Here is a 21,747-nt window from a genome sequence, read left to right as displayed (position 1 = left end):
GCCAAATGAGCTTTACTGTATTTTCTTATTCTTGAAAATTATTTAAAGCTGCACTCAAAAAAAAAATGCAAAAAGCCCCAACTTTCCAGAAATTTCTACTGTACTTTTTTCTGTGGCCCCAAGGTAAAGGAGGTGTGGCAGTGATGAGCGTGGTTCTTGTGAAAAGTTCTGCTAAAGAAAGCTTGTTTGCAGGTATTGGCAAAGGCTAGAACTCAATGGAAGCTTTTGGGAAAAGAAAGAAAACTACATTTAAAGACTCATTTATATTAAAAAAAAAAGATATACTTCTAAACATTTTTAATTTTGAAAAGAAAACCATTTTATGTGAAGTGCTCTTTCATGTGGGTAAAGAAAAAATACGCAGCTATCCCCTGGCTGGCTCCGTGCACCTCCGTGTGCAGGCTCACTGTTGCAGCCCGACTTCAGGCCCTGGTGCTGCCAGCTGGCACAGCCCCTTCCTGCAGCCCCTCTCATCACACACAACTGATGCCTGGGACTACCAAGCAGTATATAGAGCTTATGGTAGAACAACAATAACCAAAGTCAAAAAAGAGGATGAATCAGGTGTCAAAGTGAAATTAATATAAGAATGCGAAAGACATCCGACCCTGTCTGGAAATACCCCACGGAGCAGGAGGCGCTGCAGAGAGCGCTGAGAAGGCCCAGGTACAGGCTTTCCACCCACACGCATGGGAGGGGCCTTCTGTACCTTTAGAACCTCACCCCAAAGACGTCAATAGGAAATCTGTAAAATACAGACAGCAAACAAAATGCCCAACTTCACTAGCTGAATAAATAAAAACTAATAATGCAAAATTTTTCTGCTCCAAAGTTACCCAACATCCAAATGTGAAACCGCTGACACTGGGGAGGATGGGAGCTCCTGCTGTGGGGACTGCAATCTCTATTGTGTGTCTTACGCACTTGGCCCAGTGACTTTCTAAACCTTGAACGTGTGTGTTTATGTCCTTTAACTGAATCTCATTTCTAGGAATCCAACTGAAAGGAGGTATCTAGGCAGGGATTTAAGAACTAAGAAATGCATCACATTATTATAACAGCGAAAAGTGGTAAATTCACAAAAAAATCCCATAGTGGTCTAGTGAAATGATAGCTATTCTTCACAACATTCAACATTCACCAGGTCACTGACGCACACACGTGATGACGGTGACTGGGCCATCACAACCTTCAGTATTCACCAGGTCACTGACGCACACACGTGATGACGGTGACTGGGCCATCACAACCTTCAGTATTCACCAGGTCACTGACGCACACACGTGATGACGGTGACTGGGCCATCACAACCTTCAGTATTCACCAGGTCACTGACGCACACACGTGATGACGGTGACCGGGCCATCACAACCTTCAGTATTCACCAGGTCACTGACGCACACACGTGATGACGGTGACTGGGCCATCACAACCTTCAGTATTCACCAGGTCACTGACGCACACACGTGATGACGGTGACTGGGCCATCACAACCTTCAGTATTCACCAGGTCACTGACGCACACACGTGATGACGGTGACTGGGCCATCACAACCTTCAGTATTCACCAGGTCACTGATGCACACACGTGATGACGGTGACTGGGCCCTCACAACATTCAGTATTCACCAGGTCACTGACGCACACATGTGAGGACGGTGACTGGGCCATCACAACCTTCAGTATTCACCAGGTCACTGACGCACACACGTGATGACGGTGACTGGGCCCTCACAACATTCAGTATTCACCAGGTCACTGACGCACACATGTGAGGACGGTGACTGGGCCATCACAACCTTCAGTATTCACCAGGTCACTGATGCACACACGTGATGACGGTGACTGGGCCCTCACAACCTTCAGTATTCACCAGGTCACTGACGCACACACGTGATGACGGTGACTGGGGGGGAAGGTGCGACTGGTCACAGGCCCCCATCAGGAGCAGCATTTCTGTTAAGGTGCAAGGACCCCTTACGCATGCCCCATGGCTGTCGCAGGTGGCCTGTCTGCATCCTCACCCCTCTCTGGCCCTTCTCCATTTTCTCTGACACTCAGACCCTCTGCTCGCTTGGCCTCATCTACCACAGCTGGTGTCTGCCTCCAGCCTCGCTACCATTCTGCTGGGGTCTTTGCCTCCAGCCTCGTGACCATTCTGTACTTCACAATCCCTATTCCCTTTAGTTACCAGAAGAAGAAGATACATGTAAATAACTATACAAATTGAAAACAATAAAGCTTGTTTCTAGTCCCTTCTTAACAGCCTTCTCTGGGGATGGAGTAGGAGGAAAAGGGATGGGGGAGGAGAGGGTTAAACAACAACACTGCCTTTTGATAGCATTTGGTGAGCAGTCCAAAACAGCTGCCTCTAATTTTCCAATAAAATCCTTGTAGAGACAGCTGGACGTGCATCAGATTTGGGGAATAAGCACCACACAGTGTGAGGGAAAAGGAGAGAGAGCAAGGCCCCAGCGAGAATTCGCAGCGCTGTCTCACCCACATTGTTCCCGAAGCTGAGCCCGTCAGAAGGCAGGTGGTCTCACCTTGGCGAGAACCCGGGGCTCAGCAGCCCTTCCTCTTCCTCAGGCCCACGTGCTGCTGGTTGTCCCCCATCCAAATCAGCAACTCCTGAGGAACTTAGTAGGAAGCAGGGAGAGAACAGTGAGACGCACACAGCCATTCTAGGGACAGCCCTGGAGTGCAGTCCACGCGACAGAAGACGGGAAAGAGGGCAAGGGCCCCAGGGACAGCACCTGCTGGGACTATGATTTTCCATATGTGCCAGTGCACAGAGAACCATGTGGGGAAGGCAGGAGGCTTCAAAGCAGTGAGACAGGGACCAGATAAGTTGTGCAGGCAGTGGTCCTGGAGAAGAAGCTGCCCAGCAGGTGAGAGACAACGACCAGGCCAAGCCAGCCCACCGTCTAGCCCAGTGATGGGTGGGCCGCATACAGCCCTCGCCTGTTTGAGGGGAGAGAAAGAAAACAACAGAAAGAAAGGGAGAAAGGGAGGGAGCGGAAGAGGAGGAGAAAAAGAGGGAACAAACCAAACAAGGGCTATGACAAATGAGTTTAGAATAAGGGGTAGGGAACAAGACATGAGATCCTTGAGTCAGAGACAGAAGATGTGCTCAGAAGCAAAAAGAGTATAACTGGTACCAGTTGCCCAAGCTCTAACTCCGAAGGACCAAAGTGAATGGGACCAGGTGATGCCACACACAGAAGTGGCTGAATGAGAGCAGGAAACCTGGGCTCAGGGACCCCCAAGTCCTTTATAATGGGCAGTAACCTTGTCTGACTTTTGCCCTGAACAAGATATGATTTTTATGGCCCTGGCCCGTAAGCATGCCTGCCCTCTGCTCTGGAGGGAGACACCGTCTATGTCTTCTGGGGCAGCCGCTGTACAAACATCCTCACAAAGATCGTCCGGACAAAGGTAGCACTGCTTCTCATGGGACAGGCAGAAACACGAGGCAGTGGGCCACTGTCTCACAGCACTATTTCCAAATGTATCACATTCCAAAACCTGGAGATGAAGACATCAGAACATATTAAAATACCTATTCTATCTGCAGTACTCAGGGTACGGAGCTGAGTAACAGAAAAAAACTCGTTACAAAACTAAAATACTAATCACAGTGCTAATCAGATTGAACAATACATCACAAAATCACAATTAAGCTTGGTTACTATTTTTTAAAAACTTGGGGTTCATGTTAGGAGCTCTGGTTTCCAACAAATTAACCCTGGCTACTAAGTGGAAGTTAAACTATCAAATGGCACTAACTCAGAAATTTTAAAAAATACACTTCTGAAGAATTCGTGGATCAGCTCCATACAGAGAGAGCAGGATTACAATGAAACCATGACAAGCTTGCAGGACGCAGGGAAAGCAATGCTTCAAGGGAAATGTGCAACTTTAGACTAGAAAAGACACACTAATGAACTTAAGATATTAGATAGACAGAAAAGATAACTGAAGGAAAGAGAAAGAGTAGAAGCCAGTGACACAGAAAACAACAATATGACGTTGATGTGAACTAACTTTGAACGAGACTAGAGGAAATACATCAGGAAAGATTGATCACAACAAACAGAAGACATTAATAATACTTTTAAATTGAAAAGAGAACATGATCATACAGCCGACTTTATAAAGATGAAGTATTATCAACTCTCTATTAATAAATTAGAAAACCCAGAAAAAAACAGACAAATGCCTGGAAAAAGTGTAAAATAATGAAACTGGTTAATAAAAAAATTGAAAGCTTAAAAAAAATGGTAAGTACAAATGAAACCAAAGTAATAGTTACAATTTTTTCCACAAGAAAAACTTCAGGCCCAGAGAGTTTAACAAAAAGAATCCTACCAAATACTCAGATCATCCCAATCTTACATAAACCCTTCCAAAAATAAAAAAATAAAAAGACAACACCCTTCAAGATGTTTTAAGAGGGCCGGGCGCGGTGGCTCAAGCCTGTAATCCCAGCACTTTGGGAGGCCGAGGCGGGCGGATCACAAGGTCAGGAGATCGAGACCACAGTGAAACCCCGTCTCTACTAAAAATACAAAAAATTAGCCGGGCGCGGTGGCGGGCGCCTGTAGTCCCAGCTACTCAGGAGGCTGAGGCAGGAGAATGGCGGGAACCCGGGAGGCGGAGCTTGCAGTGAGCCGAGATCGCGCCACTGCACTCCAGCCTGGGCAACAGCGTGAGACTCCGTCTCAAAAAAAAAAAAAAAAAAAAAAGATGTTTTAAGAGAAGTATATACCTGGATACAAAACCAAAGATAGTAAGAAAATGAAAAACTGTAAGCCCATTTCGTCATGAATATAAGTGTAACCACTCTAAACAAAATGTCAGCAAGCAAAAGCCAATGGCATATTACAAAAAAAGAACCAAGTTAGTTTATCTCAGGAATGCAAGAATGACTGAACCTGAGAAAATCTTAAACTAACATGAACTCTATTAGCAGAATAAGAGATGAAAACCATATGATCATCTCAATAGATGTAGAAAAACTAATAAAACTCAACAGAAATGCCTTTGAAAGCTCTTAGACAGCTATGAATAAAGTGCTAATGTGGTAAAGGGTGTTTCTCAAAATCCTAGAATGGGCGTCATCTTAAATGGAGAAAACGTAATAAAGTGAAAGCATAAAGACTGGAAAGGAGAAAACAGAATTATCATTGTTTGCAGAGGATACAACTGCCTACATAGAAAACACAAAATAATACCGGCAAATCATTAGAAATAAAAGTGTATTAAAGCAGCTTGATGTAAGAGCAATATTAAAAAGCTCAATTACATATATTTGTAAAAATTAGAAAAATAATCTTTAAAAGAAAAACATTTACAATGGCAACTCTAAAAGCACTTAGGAATAAATCAAACAAAAATGTACAATATCAGTACACAGAAAACTATGAAACTTTATGATGGAAGACATTTTAGAACTCAAATAAATGGGAAAATAAGCCATTTGGAGGATGGTAAAACCTAAAATCATAAAGATCGTTTATTCTCCCTACATATTCCTATAGATTCTATGCAATTTAATAAAATCTTAAATTTTTCTTGAATGTCACAAATAAATTCTAAAATTCATATGGAATCATAAAGGAACATGTCCTACCAGACATCAGGATGTAGGTAACAATGGGATGCTGATACTGGGATAGATCAACTAACTGATCAATGACAAATGGCCCTGCACATTTATGGGGCTTTGATGTGTGTGTGAGGTTTAAATGAAAGATCAGTGGAAAAAAAGAAGCCAGGCAAGGTGGTGCATGCCTGGAGTCCCAGCTACTTGGGAGGCTGAGGCAGGAGGATCACCTGAGCCCAGGAGTTTGAGGCTGCAGTAAACTATGTACCTTTGCAGTCCAGCCTGGGTGACAGGGCGAGACTCAAAAAGAAAAAACAAAATGAAAAGAAGACACTCTTCAGGAAAGGGAAGTAGAGGTGAAAAACGACTGTCCATTCCATATGGTGAAAAGGAAAATTGTACCCTTATTTTAGACCATACAAAAATCAACTCAATCTACTCTAAAGGTTTAAAGTTTTAAACTTCTAGGAAAATATAGATGAATATTTTCTCACTTTGGGTTAGAGCAAAATTTTTAAAACACAGGAAACTGTGTGTAAAAGACAAACTGGCAAATTTGGACAAGGATATGCTATAAATTTTATTAAGTTTAAAACTAAAAATAAATAGCAACTAATACTGACACATGTACATTTGCTAAAACTTTTTCAACAGGCAAGGGAATAACTTCAACAGCATCTACTTTGGCAGCAGTGAGGTCAGGGGACTGGAAGGGGTGGTGTGCATGGGTGAATGGAGACGGGAAGGGGTGGTGTGCATGGGTGAATGGAGATGGGAAGGGGTGGTGTGCATGGGTGGAGACGGGAAGGGGCGGTGTGCATGGGTGAATGGAGATGGGAAGGGGTGGTGTGCATGGGTGAATGGAGATATGAAGAGGTGGTGTGCATGGGTGAATGGAGACGGGAAGGGGCAGTATGCATGGGTGAATGGAGACGGGAAGGGGCGGTATGCATGGGTGAATGGAGACGGGAAGGGACAGTGTGCATGGGTGAATGGAGACGGGAAGGAGCGGTGTGCATGGGTGAATGGAGACGGGAAGGGGTGGTGTGCATGGCATGAGTGAATGGAGATGGGAAGGGGCGGTGTGCATGGGTGAATGGAGACGGGAAGGGGGTGGTGTGCATGGGTGAATGGAGACGGGAAGGGGGTGGTGTGCATGGGTGAATGGAGACGAGAAGGGGTGGTGTGCATGGGTGAGTGGAGACGGGAAGGGGTGGTGTGCATGGGTGAATGGAGACGGGAAGGGGGTGGTGTGGCTGAATGGTGGCTATTGCCAGGGTTTAGTTCCAGGATTGGGAGATGGGCTCAAGGGGGCCTATTATTAAGGATAATTCTTTCCTTATTGTCATTTCCTTATTAATAAGGAAAATAAAAGATACACAGGAGTCAATGATAAACTCTTGCAAAACAAGGATTATGACAGCTCCAATTCTGAGCATCTGAGCCTTTCTAAAAGTAAAAATGAAAAAAGAAACAAATGACCTACTTATTCCTGTCTTAACTTCTCCCATGGCATCCAAATAAGAGAATCAGAGAGAAGGTCTGAAGCAAACCATAACATTCCCAGACCACAGCATGTGTGGTACTGATGGCGGTGGGCTAGGTCTTTGGACAGACCTGCAGAGGGAGATTCAGAAGAACATCCAGCAAGGAGCTGCAGAAAGTTTCATTTGAAAAGCAGATATCTATTAAGATACAGAAGTGAAGTGAAGGACTGATAGTTTTTAAGGCCAGATTTGCAACTTAAATATCATTTCAGTCACTTGGTAAAAAGAGCATGACTTTTGATAGGCATAAATTTAAAACTGGAGGGAAGGGTGGAGAAGTAAAAGTTTTCAACAGCTTCAATACCCAGTTTCTGAATTTTTGGGACATCACCGTATCAAGAAAGCCCCGAGTCACACAGATTTCAGTGCAAGTGTCAAATAACAAACATGTCTGTTTTGCCTTAAAATCTCAAGACACTCCTCAAACTGATCCAGAAACTTGAAATAATAGTTCTTATTATCTCTGAATGTGCATGCACTGCCCTGAGGTGTTGAACATGAGAACTTCGCAGTCAATGACACATCTATAAGCCATTCACATATATGCATCTTCAGGAAAACAGGTTAAACTGCATCATATATAAAAGCAGTACTTACATTAAGTTAAAAACATATTTGAGTGGGTGTTTTGTTTCACAGTTAAGTAGTTAACTATTTTAAAGAGTTACTAAAACCAGGCATTTGATGAACGAGAGCAGCACAGCAAATGAACTGGAACAAAGTCTAAAAATCCCACATAAGGATGTTATGAAATAATGATTTCAATAGTAGCTCATGGTAATGTTTCAACAATGAAGAAAGTACTTTAAAAGACAATTTTGAATTACACAAAGCACTTTAAATTCCATCAAGTTACAAGCTTTAAGAAAGCTTCTGAAAATAAATTGGCAGCACTGTGGACAAGCTGGTAAAGTGGGCAGAAATGTATTAATTAACATTCTTTCTCATCACCAAGCCAACTAACTACACACTTCATTACGTATGGAAAAGAAAAACTAATAGTTCATTAAAAGCAAAGACTAACAAGCCCTACAGTATAAAAATCATAATATTATATTATGGTGAGCGTGGAAGAGGGAGAAAAAACGCACAGCAATTTTACCAAAAAAGAGATGTTGTATATATTGTTTTGGGGAATTTTCTCTAAAATATCTTTCCCTTCTCTAAAATATTTCAAATATGAAAACTGGAAAATGCAACTGATAATAAAACAAAGAATAACTTCAAGATGAGCATCTGTCAGATTTTTTATTTTTTAAAAAAGTCATATTTTTTCATTTTTAAAAAAAGTCATCTATTTAGGGTCTCCTCTTTGGAAGGTAATAGGTTGGGAGGCATCAGAGGACAAAGGTGGACAAGCTCTGCTGGTTTTCTATGACCAAGGTTTATTTTAAAAGACGAAAACACATAATAGTTTCAGTATCTGCCCTTTCCTGGCCAAGCTTGTATAAAACCACAACGCAACCCAGCAGCTCTTCGGGAAACACACTGGGCAGCCCGGGAACCACTTAGTATGTAATCAATCAAGCTCCTGACATTCGACTTCTCGACCCTCAAATGGGTCAAGAGGTGCCATTCAACGTATGTTACTAACATGTTCTTGTTGCTTTATGGGCGAACATCATTTTACACCATTTGAAGCAGCATTCGTCCATGCCCACAAGGCAAGTCTATGCGCTGGTACTCAGCGTCCTTATCTGGCATGTATTCAGAGCAATCCTGATGCTCTCAGCTCACTGGGAGCAGACATCAGTTAAAGCTAGGCTGGTGCCTGACTTCTCTTAAAACCTGCACAAACTGAAAAACTGAACCAGATTTCATTAATTACAAATTTATTGCTTATTCTTCCCCAAATGAGTTTTCCTGAACATAAGGGAAATGGCCATTTCAACAAAACAAAGTGCTGAAAGGACAGCAGTTAATGTACATTCCACACACATCTGTTTGAGGGTTACTGTCTTCATTCGCTTATGTATCAACGGGATTATCCTGTAAGTCTAATAATGTTCACCAAAGAGACATTTATAAAAGGGAAAATAAAAAACAGGAACAACCAAAATTTCTAGCAGTGGACGAACATTAAATAGAGTATGGAAGATTTGTAGTTTGGAAGACTATGCACTCATTAAAAGGAGAGACATGTCATGACATGAGAGATGTTCATGATAATTTCATATGAAACAGCAAGTTATAAAACAGTATGATCAAATTTCTGTAAACACAAAAATATACACATATAGAATAAAACAATAGGGGTCAAAAGAATGCTGTTTCTGCAGAATGATAGAGATTTGTGTTTTATTTTGCATTTGTATTTCCAGAAATTTCTACAGTGAAACATAACTTCTGTAATAGGCACATGTTAAAGCAAACATGCCTTACCACAGGCTAAATGCTTTAACAAAAAGTATGTAAAATTAGAAAACCACACAATAGGTTTCTAAGAACCAGTCAGGGGCTGGTCTATTTAGTACTTGGCGCCTCTGCATTTTTTGTCTTGGATACATGCATTTAACAAGCATCTCAGTCTGGGGTGGGAGGTGGGGAGCCACTGAGGCTCACATACTCTTTGGGCTGTGCTACCCACTAGGAAATCTAGACAAGATCCCTGACTGCAAGAAGCCCCATCATGATATTAGAGGAAAGTCAGAAACATTTTACCTTGGCAGATCATAGCACTTCAAGTTCCACCACAAAGATGCAGCTTTTCCATCCCCAGGAAATCCAAGCGGGGGCTCAGGTTTGCTGTTAGAACTCTTAGTCACTGACCCTGATTCCTTGTCTCAGGAGTAAAGTTGCCTCCGATTCTCATAGGGAACACGTCTCCTCAATTTGTATTCTAGGCCAGCTACTATCTGCAGGCCCTGGTCAAATTAACTTATCCCTCATGAGATTGCCTCACCTGGGCGTATGCTCCTGGTGGAACTCAATTTGTACAAGAGAAATGCAAATCTATTTATGCATCTCCAACTCAATAAAAACTGGAAGATTTACTATGGGTTAATTCAATTAAGAATTTTTCACACTGGACAACAGTAAAGCCTTGATATATAAAACTTGCACAGTCTGGAACTGACAAAGTTTGCAATCTATCTTGTTGAGTAATCATGGAAAGAATTTTGTTTACACCTAACTTGAGAAATAAAGTTTCTAAAATGCATTTAAACAAATATTTAACCTAACCAACTATGTGCAAACTGTTTTTACTATTTCAGCTTTCCAAAACACTGTACTACTAAAATTGGTTTAAAACATGAAAGCATACTTAACCTGGGCTTTCTGTACTATTTTTTGACTGAAACTGTGTAGAATTTAAGGCAAACATTCAACCCAGCTTTTGGCCAGTATAACAACAATTGAACAGTAAGAACCTCGGGGTGGGGGAAATAAGGGGAGAGAAGAGAAAGACACTGAAGCTCATTAGCCTCAGCACTACAGAGATTATGGAGACTCCTGATTCTATCACTGATTTACTGAGGATTCCTCAAAAGCCTAACAAAGTTATTACTCAAAAAGTTTTTTTTTTTTTTTTTTTTTTTTTTTTTTTTTTTTTTTTGAGACGGAGTCTCGCTCTGTCGCCAGGGCTGGAGCGCAGTGGCCGGATCTCAGCTCACTGCAAGCTCCGCCTCCCGGGTTTACGCCATTCTCCTGCCTCAGCCTCCTGTGTAGCTGGGACTACAGGCGCCCGCCACCTCGCCCGGCTAGTTTTTTGTATTTTTTTAGTAGAGACGGGGTTTCACCGTGTTCGCCAGGATGGTCTCGATCTCCTGACCTCGTGATCCGCCCGTCTCGGCCTCCCAAAGTGCTGGGATTACAGGCTTGAGCCACCGCGCCCGGCCTCAAAAAGTTAGTTTGCTTTTCAATGTGGCAGTTTGGAAATGGAGAGAATGGGGTTATTGTGACGACAAATCCATGGGGCCAGCACATGGCTCTGGAGCACTCACACCAGGAACTGCTGTGGGCACAGGCTCAGACCACGGTGGCCCAGGCCCCTCAGCAGCGTGGTGGTCAGGAAGGGGGTCAGGGAATTTTTGTTGAAGTATTTAGCCTGCAGAGCCAGCAACAAGGAAAACTCAGCGGTTCACAGCTCCAGGCCTAGCAGACCCGGGAGGCAGCCAGAAGACTCGGGGGCACAATACACGCCTCAGGAGCTGCAAGTGGATTAATAGGGTTGGGACCCAAGGTCCACATGGGAAGTGACCACTGAAGATATAGGTTGATCCAGATCAGGCAGGGTCTGGTGGGCCCTGTTAACACATTTTAATTCTCCAAAGGCAGTAACTTTACCCAAACATCAAACACCTCCATTCTACCCTCAACTGCTCCCATAACCAAGTGCCACCTAACCTGTTTTTTAAAAAGAGGATTCAATATATTTGCAAGAGACCTATCTGATAAAGGACTGTTATCTAACATATGCAAAGAACTCTCACAACTCAACAATGAGACAACAGCCTGATTAAAAAAGGGGCCAAAAACCTTAACAGGTACCTTAGCACAGAAGACACACAGATGGCAAGTGTGCATAGGAAAAGATGCTCCACACCACATGTCCTCAGGGCATTGCAAAGTAAAATGACAATGTGACACCATTACACACCTATCAGAATGCCAAAACCCAGAACAATGACAACAGCAAACACTGGGGAAGATGTGAATTAACAGGAACTCTCATTTGTTACTGATGGGAATGCAACATGGTACAGTCATTCTGAAAGACAGGCAGTTTCTTATAAAACTGAGCATACTCTTTCCTTACAAAGCACACTGCTTGGCATTTACCCAAAGCAGTTGAAAAGGTGTGTCCACACAAGAACCCACACAGAGGTGTTTACGGCAGTTTTATTCATATTTGCCAAAACAATCAAGATGACTCCTTCAAACGGGTGAATGGATACATGAACTGGTACATTCAAATAACGGAATATTAGTCACTGCTAAAAAGAAATGAGCCACCAAGCCAAAAAGACACGGAGGAATCTTAAATGCATATTACTGAGAGAGAGAAGCCAATCTGAGAAAGTTACATGCCATATGATTCCGAATATATGACATCTGGAAAAGGCAAAACTATGGAGACAGTGAAAACATGAGTGGTTACGATGGGTTGGAGGGGAGGGAAGAAATGAAGAGGCACAGCACAGGGAGGTGTTAGGGCCATGAAAGGACTCTGTGTCGTCCCATGATGGTGGACACATACATCATATATCTGTCCAAATCCACAGACTGTCCAATAAAGGACTGTTATCCAAAATACACAAAGGGAAGGGCATAGGCATTCTCTCAAATGTGATGTGATACAGGAGTGAACCCTCATGTAAACTGTGGACTTGGGGCAATCATGATGTCACTGCAGGTTCATTACGTGTAACAAGGGAACCACTCTAGGGGGTGGGATATGTTGATATGGGGGAGGCTGGGCCTGTGTGGGCGAGGGCAACACATGGGAACTCTACCTTCTACTCAATTTAACTGTGAACCTAAAGCGTCTCTAAAAAATAAAGTCTAGTAAAAAAACAGAAGGCTCATCAGACTTGCTTCTTAGCTCTACCTAAGGCCTACTTTGTTTGGCTTTGTTAAAATCAAATGATGAGCAAATGGAGGTGCTAGACATCCCAACAAGAGAGACTTTCTCCTGCACATAATCAACAGTAACGTAACTGAAAGAAAGGAAGGTCCTCAACATGTGATTCTGTGTTACTTAAGGCCCTTTCATCCTGAGAATTACCTTCACTCCTCCTCCACTTTTTGGGGAAGATATAACCCAGGGCAACTGGAATTTGGACAAGTATAAAAAAAGGTATGTGACATAAGCAATCAGCTAACAACATGCCTTCAAATGGGTCAGACTAATACGGTGTCATCCTTAAATGTAAAATCATCTAGAGTTTCTCCTTCCTCAACCTACTCCCTTTTTTCAAAGGAGAAGGGATATTCCACAGAGTTCTTTGCTCTCCCCTCCACCGTGACACCTTATGGTCTTCTTGGATTCAAAGGCTCAGCAATTTCCCCTCCTTTACTTCTAGGCAGGATGAAACCAGGTTCATGATGCTGGTCTTTTTTTTTTTTTTTTCCAGTTTGAAATTAATAGTAAAAATACAAAACTAAAAAAAAGTTGGGGGGTGGGGTGCAGCAAGGTTGCTAGAATATATCCAAACCAAACAATGGTTACTGCTTGGATGGGAACTGGGATTAGGGAGTTGAAGGAACTGTCAAGGAAGCACTTTGGTTTATTCAATGTTGTTTGAATTTCAATAAGAAAAAAAATTTGTACAAGTCCTTTATTTGACAAATGTGTGAGTGCCTGCTATGTGCCAATAAATTTTAAAAGAATGAAGAAAAAAGGCAGTATTTATAGAGACCAGTACCAGGTACAAATGAAGTCAACTGCCAAACTTACATTAAAATAAGTCTATCCCACTCTATAGCAAATTAAACAGCTAAGGAAGATACTTTTTTCTAAACACCATTCCAAACGTTGTTTGGCAAACACTGCAAGTCAGAACACAAATCAAGAACTTTGGCAGCCTTTTTTGACAATTACATTTTCAACCATGCGTGAAGCACATCCAAGAGCAGGAAGTGTTAAGTCCTCACCAGATGGTTCTCCCCCACCACTGGACTTTCAAATTCAGTTGTACAAACATCTTCTCTTTGAATGATACTTAAGAAAGGAAAACAGCAAGCCAGAAACTGGAAGGAATATTCACAGTGTATATCTACAACAAAAGATTTGTATCCAGAAGACATAAACAATGTTTACAACTCAATAAAATACCTTCAAAATGTGCAAGAGATCTGAACAGACATTTCATAAAAGAAGTAAGAATGGCCAACATGTAAACAAAAAGATGCTCAGTATCATTACTCACCAGGGAAATGCAAATAATAACCAAAATAAGGTAGATTACATACCCAAGAGATGACTAAAATTAAAAAGACATACATCAAATACTAGTGAATACTGGGGGATCAATGAAATCTCATGCATTGTAAAGAAAAAGGGAAAAGGGCATAAATACTTAGAAAACAGCTTGTTAGCTTTTCATGAAGTTGCAGACACGCTTCCCATATAAATCCAGCAATTCCACATCTATGTATCAGCCAGAGAAATGAAAACATACATCCCCACACAAAATCTTCAACAGAATTTTTCATGATAGTCTGTCTACTATATTAGCCAAAGAGTGGAAACATCCAAAATACCCACTGACTGATGATGGATAAACAAATGGCGAACTAATCACACAGTCGAATACCACCCAGCAAACAAACCACTTACACAGATGCACACACTCTGCTTTAAAACACCAGTCAGACCACAAGAAGCCAGACACAAGAGTGCACGCTACATGGTTCCCCAGGTGAGAGTCCAGAGCTGGCAGAGGCAGGTCACTGCTGCATCTGGTCCAGGTGGGAAGGGCTGCTTGCCAAGGGGCAAGAAGGAACCTTTGTGGGAGGAAGGGCAGAGGCATTCTCTAAAGCTTGATGGTGGTAGTAGATCCAGGGGTATAGACATTTGTCCAAACTCATTACAACACTGGATTCATTTACTTCATGTAAATAAACTATACCTCACTACAGTAGATTTAAATCAAAAGCAATGGCATGTAAGTTGGGTCACAGAGAATGGCATTGAAGTGTAGATTCTTGCACTGTCCAGAAAGAAGGTACATATACGACTCCTGCTCTCCACTTCACAGGGCCTGGGACCAAATGGGAAGGGTTGGCCTCTGATGGAAGGTGAAAGCGAGCAAATCACTAGGCCACATGCAGCCCCCAGGCCCCAGACCAAGGGCAAAGAACCTGCTTGTGCTAAGGCAGCTCAGGTCCTGCCACAGCCGAGGCTGCAGGGCCCCACCAAAGGGCTCCTTTCCTGCCTCCAAATCACACCCTAACATTGCACTTATGCCACATGGGTGCGGACATGGCCAGGACGGATTGGACCTACTCCTCCAGGCACCCATGAAGAAAACCACCCAATGCCAGCAGAGCATCTGGTGATCAGATGCAGCCGAAGTTGAGATTTAGAGTCCAGGTTTCTCGAAAGCCGGGTTGCTTTTTTCTCTGTCTGGATGGTCCCACCTCTCTGCCTGGTGTAACTTACATCCCAGGGGAGATTTCCAAACATATCCACGCCCAGGTCTCCATCTGAGATTCCTCTGTGAACGCGTGTGCACTGACATTAGGGGTTGCTAAAGCTAAAGCTCTCTGGTGACTGTCATGTGTACCCAAGGAGTGAGGATCACTGTTGGGGCAGAGTCCTTCAACTTTAATATGCCCAGGAAATACTAGGGGCTGTTTTTCTGAATTGTGGGCATTATTCATCTATCCATTCAATACATATTTGAGAACCTGCCATATACTGGGGATCATCTAAATTGGGAAGACAAAAGTGAACAGAACACTCGAGAATCCTGGCCCTCATGGGCTCAGCATCTAGCGGGAGATGGGTAAGAGAAAAGGTAAGCGAGGCACTATGCTAATGATACCAGTGAAGCTGGGGAGGAAAGGGGAAGGGTAGGTCTCTAGGCTGCACGCTTACGGAGCATGGTCACAGAAGGCTTCCTAGTGCTGGTGCCATTTCAGCCCAGACCCGAAGGAACACATGGGAACTGGGGCTCCGAGCATGGCAGGCAGAGGAAACCAGGCAGAGGCGCTAAGGCAGGAGAACGGAGTCTCCTGTGAGCAGCTGGGATGACACAACATGGGAACCTGGCAACGACTCTGTGTTCTTGAGATGGGGATCCACAGTGGGACTGTAAGCAGATGTGTGACTGCATCGCTGTGACTACTTTGCTGAAAATGGACCAAAGTCAGGGCAAAGGCAAGAGCAGAGACGTGGGCTTGGAAGGCGAGGCTGACAGGATTAGTGGACAGGTGCTCATACTGTGGAAGTGAAGCTGACAAACCTTACTGAGAACCTGAGGTGTGCTATCAGAGATGACTCCAGGATGGCTCCCAGGTTTCTGGCCTGAATGAACATTTGGAAGGATGAAGTTCTGATCCATGGAGCTGGACCACGGCTGCAGGAAATCACAGTTTAATTTTGAGCATAATGAGACACCTATTCAACCAGAGGTTGTCGAATGTGGTCTGGAGACCCCTGGAAATCTCAGACTCTTTTGGAGTTCTGCGAAATCAAAATGATTTTTATGATACTGAGAGGTCACTTTTCGATGGCACTCTCACCCTCCCTTAAGCATACACGGTGTTTTCCAGAGGCCACACGACATGTGCTGACAGTATCATTCTGACAATGGAATAGGGGCCTGCATGTTTTTAGATGTTTTAATTTTTAACCTGGTAATTATCAACAGATACAACTCACATAAAATCTCTGTGTCCTCAGTAATTGAAGAGTGTCAGGCAGTTCTGAGACCAAGAAGTCTGAGCAGCCCGTGTCGGACACCCAGAGGGAGATGTCTAGGAGACAGCTGATGGTATGAGTGTGGAGTTCAGGGAAGAAGCTGGATCTGGAGATGTGGTCTGGGAAGCATCTTTACAGAAATGAGTCATGAGTGAAATCACCAACAGAGGAAGAGCAGGAAGAGATGGGACGCTGGCAGAGTCTGACGGCACGTTTAGGCCTTAGGAAGACCAGGAAGAACCAGCAAGAGACTGAGAAGGAGCAGTCAGGTGTGGGGAGCCAAGACAGCATGGTGTCCCGGAAGCCAGGCAGAGGATGTTTCCAGGAGAGAGGGGACACCATGCCAGGCGTGCAACAGGTCTGACTGGAGGATGGCCAGGAATTGAGCAGCTGGCACTGGATTCAAGAGCAGATGAGGAGGAAAGAAGTCCAGACAACATAGGAGTTTTAAGGGAAAGAAATGCAACAGTATTTAAGGGGCAGTGGGGCCCAAAAGGCTTTTAGTTTTTAACATAAAAAAATGACACCAGTTCTGCAGGTTGGGAATGAATAGGAAAAGAAAAATACTAAAGAGGGAAACAAGGAGAGATGAGATTCCAAAACAACGTCCTCCAAAAATGAATGTCTTCTGCCCAAGCAGGTGGGGTCTGCCCTGGCCGAGAACAGACAGTGCCGCCACAACACCAGGCTGCAGAGCGAACGCGGTTCCCGCCTGGATTTGTAGTGAAACAGACAGCAGTTGAGAATGAGGAATGAGGATGGAGGTGGTGGTGGTGCAAGCAGACGAGGTATGAAGAACATCGGAGAGCTGTGGAGCCAATGGCTAGACATACACGTATTCACAGCATCAAATGCCTGATTGTGATCATGAACTGAAATACAACAGTTACACGGGGTTGTGTGCTTTTCTCCAGCCATGTTTATTTGCACAGGAACAGGCAAGTAGGCAAAAAGTTGGACTTCACTGGTGCGTTTTAGCCAAGAATTAGAACAAAAGTAGCACAGGACAGTATGAGCAAGCCAGGAGCTTGGATCTGCAAGGAGGAATGTGAGCTCGGGGAGCATACAGTGACAAAGGGAGGGCAGCGGCTGACGTGATCTGGTCAAAGTAGATTCAAAGCCGAGTGGTTTCTTTTTTTGCGGAGGCCGGGGTGTCTGGAAGTATCAATGAGGAGCAAGAAGGACACCTACCTCACCCTCCGGGCCTCGCCGAGAGGACGAGAAGTGTAGGAGAGACAACGGCAGCACTGTGAGTGTCCTGGGAGAACGCCACGTTTGTTAAAGGGAGATGGAAAGAAACTGCCGCCCAGAGGCTGTTGAGAATAAACTCCAGAGAACACAGGAAAAGCTGAGGAGCAGGGGATGGTGTCAAAAAAGAGACTGCAAGGAGCTCCTCAGAGATGAGTCTGAAATATGAGGGATCACCTGGAGCTTTGGCCTTGTGGAAAGAGCCCAGGGATGGGGCATGCCATTGGTCGTGGGGTCCCCAGGCATGGGAGTGGGAAGGCTGTGACGGACGAGGGCAGAGCGCTGGGCTCAGCAGCACGGAGTTCTAGGTGCCCACTTGACTTCTGGCAGCACGGGGTGCTTGAAGGGGCAGCTTAACTCAGAGCGTAGAGGCCATGGAGCCTCCTTTGAATGGTGGCCTAGAGAGAAGAGTCATCTTACTCCAAGTGCAGGGACTCCCTCCTGGCTACTTCTGAAAATTTTACAGTTTCTCTATTGTACCCAGTGGATTTTTAAAATCATTGGGTAGTAGTAACGAAGGTAAAGAAAACTAAACCTAGCTTTTGAAATCTTGTATCTGAATGACAATACCAATTACACAAACTTTAATTAAGCTTTTACTTAAAAATGTACAAAATATCTGAAGACTCGTATCATAGTATCAGAATGGAACTGCTGTGAAAAACACTTTCTACTGGACTCTGAGGACAGCGCCAGAGCTTTCACTGTGTGAGCCGCAGGTTAAGGAGATGACTGTGAACCTCCTGCAGGACGTAGGGAATGCGTGTAAAATTGCTAAATGGAAAGCTTCAGTGAGTGTCACATTTTTGAGTTTTGAGGGAAAAATCCTGTATACCCAGAAAAGAGTGGATAGATTTCCTACAGACATGCACTTTTGGGGAACCACCCACCAAATCCCTGGGGTTCCCTCAGGAACTGCCAGGTGGACTGTTCAGACGAAGCTTGGGGAAGGGAGAGCCTGAGGTCAGCGTGTGTAACGCTACAGCTTTTAGACGTCCCACTCAGATACGCACATCCCGTTTGAAAGAAGAAATCGGGATTTCATGGAGTCTCTGCTTTCTTCTTTGTGAGTGCGGCAACAAATTCCGACAGTGCTCCGTGTCCTCGCTGTGGCTCAGACATCAACCTAGACTCTGTCACCTCATGCAAGAGGTCTGTCTGATGAAAACCACAGCAGAGGCATAGCCAAGACAGAGGTTAAGGAGACCTCTTTCAACCAGCATTTGCCAAGAGTGCCGGGCCAATCGCCTGGGACTCGTTTAATAGATTGTGCACCTGGCCTCTCCCCTGAGGGTTCTGATTCCTAGGTATGGTTTGGAACCCAGTCTGTGTTATTACAAAGCAAACCAGGTGATGTCTAACAGATGATCAAATTGGGGAAGCGTTACCTAGGATGATGAGAAAGTCAAGAAATACCCCTTTTTTGGCTTAAAATAACTTCAGCCAGTTTTCTGTCCCTTTCAACTAAGTCTTCCTTGATATAATGGGGGTCTTTGGACAACAGCAACTTTTCCAGAATTATCACATTTACCAATTTTTTCATGGTTCTCAAGACATTAAATTCTTTTAACTTTAAGGCAGCGCTTAAGACCTGCTAAGAATGAGCTTTTAAGACTTATGTAACTGACTAGCCACAAAAATCCATAAATAAAAATTAACACCTCAAATTAATATTTTCCAGTCGTATAATTAGACTTCCTTATGTTCCTTAATGCTAGGACAACCTTAAGCAACTTCTGTCATTGAAATGTTTGTCTTTGGCATTCTGTTGAAAGGTCACACTCTCCCGTGTTTCTTTTCTTCTCATGCTTAGAAATCGAACAGGTTAAGGAACCTGGGCTACTTGCCCAGAACAATGTTAACAACAGTTAAGAGCGCTACGAACTAAAAGGAAAATAAAATGGTTTTCATTCATAATATGTTAATGAGGCTAAATCCAGAATGAGACCGTGTACCACAAAGGTAAGACAACTTGAGTGATCTGCATTTGTTGAAATTACAGTTCCAGGGACTCGCGTATCGTCAATAAAGCTTACGCGCACCACATCTGTAAGCAATGTTTAGAGCGTTCCCAGGATTTACAATAATTCGTTCATTTTAAGCCTCTTTGCAAAAGTTCCTGAGAATTCCTATAAATATGTAGACATAAAAAACTACAATTACCAACTTCACAACACCACAGACTTCTGAGTCTGTACTTCCTTGTAAGCTGTGGATACCCATTCTTACTCTACAAATATTGGAGGTGGCAGCATTTCCTTAAAGAATTTTACTCTGACATTAAAGTTCCTAAGAGACACTAATTGAGCTTTTTTTTTGAGACAGAGTCTCACTCTGTTGCCCAGGCTGGAGTGCGGTGGCGTGATCTCGGCTCACTGCAACCTCCACCTCTCAGGCTCGAGATTCTCCTGCCTCAGCCTCCTGGCACCACACCAGCTAATTTTGTATTTTTAGTAGAGATGGGGTTTCACCATGCTGGTCAGGTTAACTGAGCTTTTATAAATGGAACTGTATGCACTTTTAAAAATAAATGAAAAGAAAATGCACATACTTTCAGTAAAACAAGAATTACAGTTATTCAAATAAAGTGACAATCACATCAATTTTATTTTATAACAAATAGAATCATGTCCCACTTCCAAAACAAAATAAATAGTAATGTTAATATAGAGATTTACTACTGGCCTTTTTTGTTAAAGAGTCTTAAAATGTTTCTTTGGACAATTTAAAAATTCTCAATCTTTTTTTTACTCCCATACAACCTAGCCCCCTGCCAAATAAAAATTAAGCATATTTTCTCCTATAGTTTGTGTATAGGTTATGTAATAGTACCTTTTATCTTTTAAGATACGAGATGAAACCCTACCTATGACTGTAGTGAACATCCTACTTTATGCCTCTTATCTCCTTTAAATTCAAAATAGGTATTTCAAAAATAAAGTTAATATAGGTTTACAAGTAGGACTAGCTCACTCCTGAAAGTACTTTTAAGTAAATCTCCAAACACATTTCAAATACTCTCATAGAGTCTGTTTATATTACAAAGTATCTTATCCACATTTCTTCAAAATAAACAAAAAAACCTCACAAAACATGAGAAACAAACAAGAAGATAAAATATAAAATCTTAATTTTTACCTATAAAATAAGGAAGCCAGTGAATAGCAATGCTAGAAATAAAATGCGAGATCTCCTAATTCCCTTCCCGTTTCATCCAGAAAGACAACAGTTAAAAAAAAGTAAATAAGAGCTTAAAAGAATCCCAAAGTTATCATTTCGAAAAGGAAAAGCAGCTGCATCTTCTTCTGCAGGTTAGAGGTAGTAAAGGCGGTTTGACAGTGACAGATTTGGCTCTCTGTGAATACTCTGGCCAACAAGAAAAGCCAGCTTGTGGGCGTACTGGCAAGGAGCAGGAACACGAATGACACCCTTTAGTGGAAGGAAAAAAAGGTTCTATTACTCTAGATTTCGCCTCTTTCAATTGCAAATCTCAGTATTAACCCTAAAAGTCTTTTAAACCACAGCTATTTCATTTTGAAAAGGGAATCTCCTTTATTCGCTAAACATCAACAAGTAGAAACACTTACTGGCCAGTTATAATAGATGTGACACAGCTTGTAAGTCAACCGCTGTATGTGGTCCGGCTTCAGGCCGCTGTTGTCATAGATGACGTTGTAATGTGTGGGAGAAACACTGCCACTTCTCACAGCCTGGCTCACAATAAAAAAATCATACCTGGAATTACAGAAAACACATGGATGTATTGAAAACTGAAACTAGGATGATTCCAGTTTCTGACAGTGAAAAGCTCTGTACTACTCTTCAGTGTAAGTTACCAGAGTAACCTCATCTCTTCTCACGCTGTAACGTGTTTCCTTGAAGTCCAGGCGCGTGTTATTCATGAACCATTTGGGACTGTTTATGTGTGAATGATGTTTATCGTAAAGATTATGATTTTGATTTTAAATATCTGT

General features: G+C 43.0%; 1 protein-coding gene across 11 annotated transcripts in view; it reads right to left on the bottom strand.

Moving 5' to 3' along the window:
* The window catches only part of PIWIL1 (piwi like RNA-mediated gene silencing 1), an 80,102-nt gene that overhangs the window by 25,116 nt on the left and 33,239 nt on the right, over positions 1 to 21,747 (bottom strand). For 5 of the 11 annotated variants that reach the window (XM_028828919.2, XM_077952794.1, XM_077952792.1 and 2 more), the window contains 2 exons: positions 21,361 to 21,508; positions 20,351 to 21,202 (listed from right to left, as the gene is read on the bottom strand). In XM_028828919.2, the coding sequence (XP_028684752.1) occupies positions 21,086 to 21,202; positions 21,361 to 21,508 (265 nt within the window). In that variant the 3' untranslated portion in view covers positions 20,351 to 21,085. 11 annotated transcript variants of the gene reach the window in all.

Source organism: Macaca mulatta, chromosome 11 (genome assembly GCF_049350105.2).
Source record: "Macaca mulatta isolate MMU2019108-1 chromosome 11, T2T-MMU8v2.0, whole genome shotgun sequence".
Lineage (NCBI taxonomy): Eukaryota > Metazoa > Chordata > Mammalia > Primates > Cercopithecidae > Macaca > Macaca mulatta.
The sequence above is the reverse complement of the archived record's forward strand: the minus strand, read 5'-3'. Positions and strand labels throughout refer to the sequence as shown.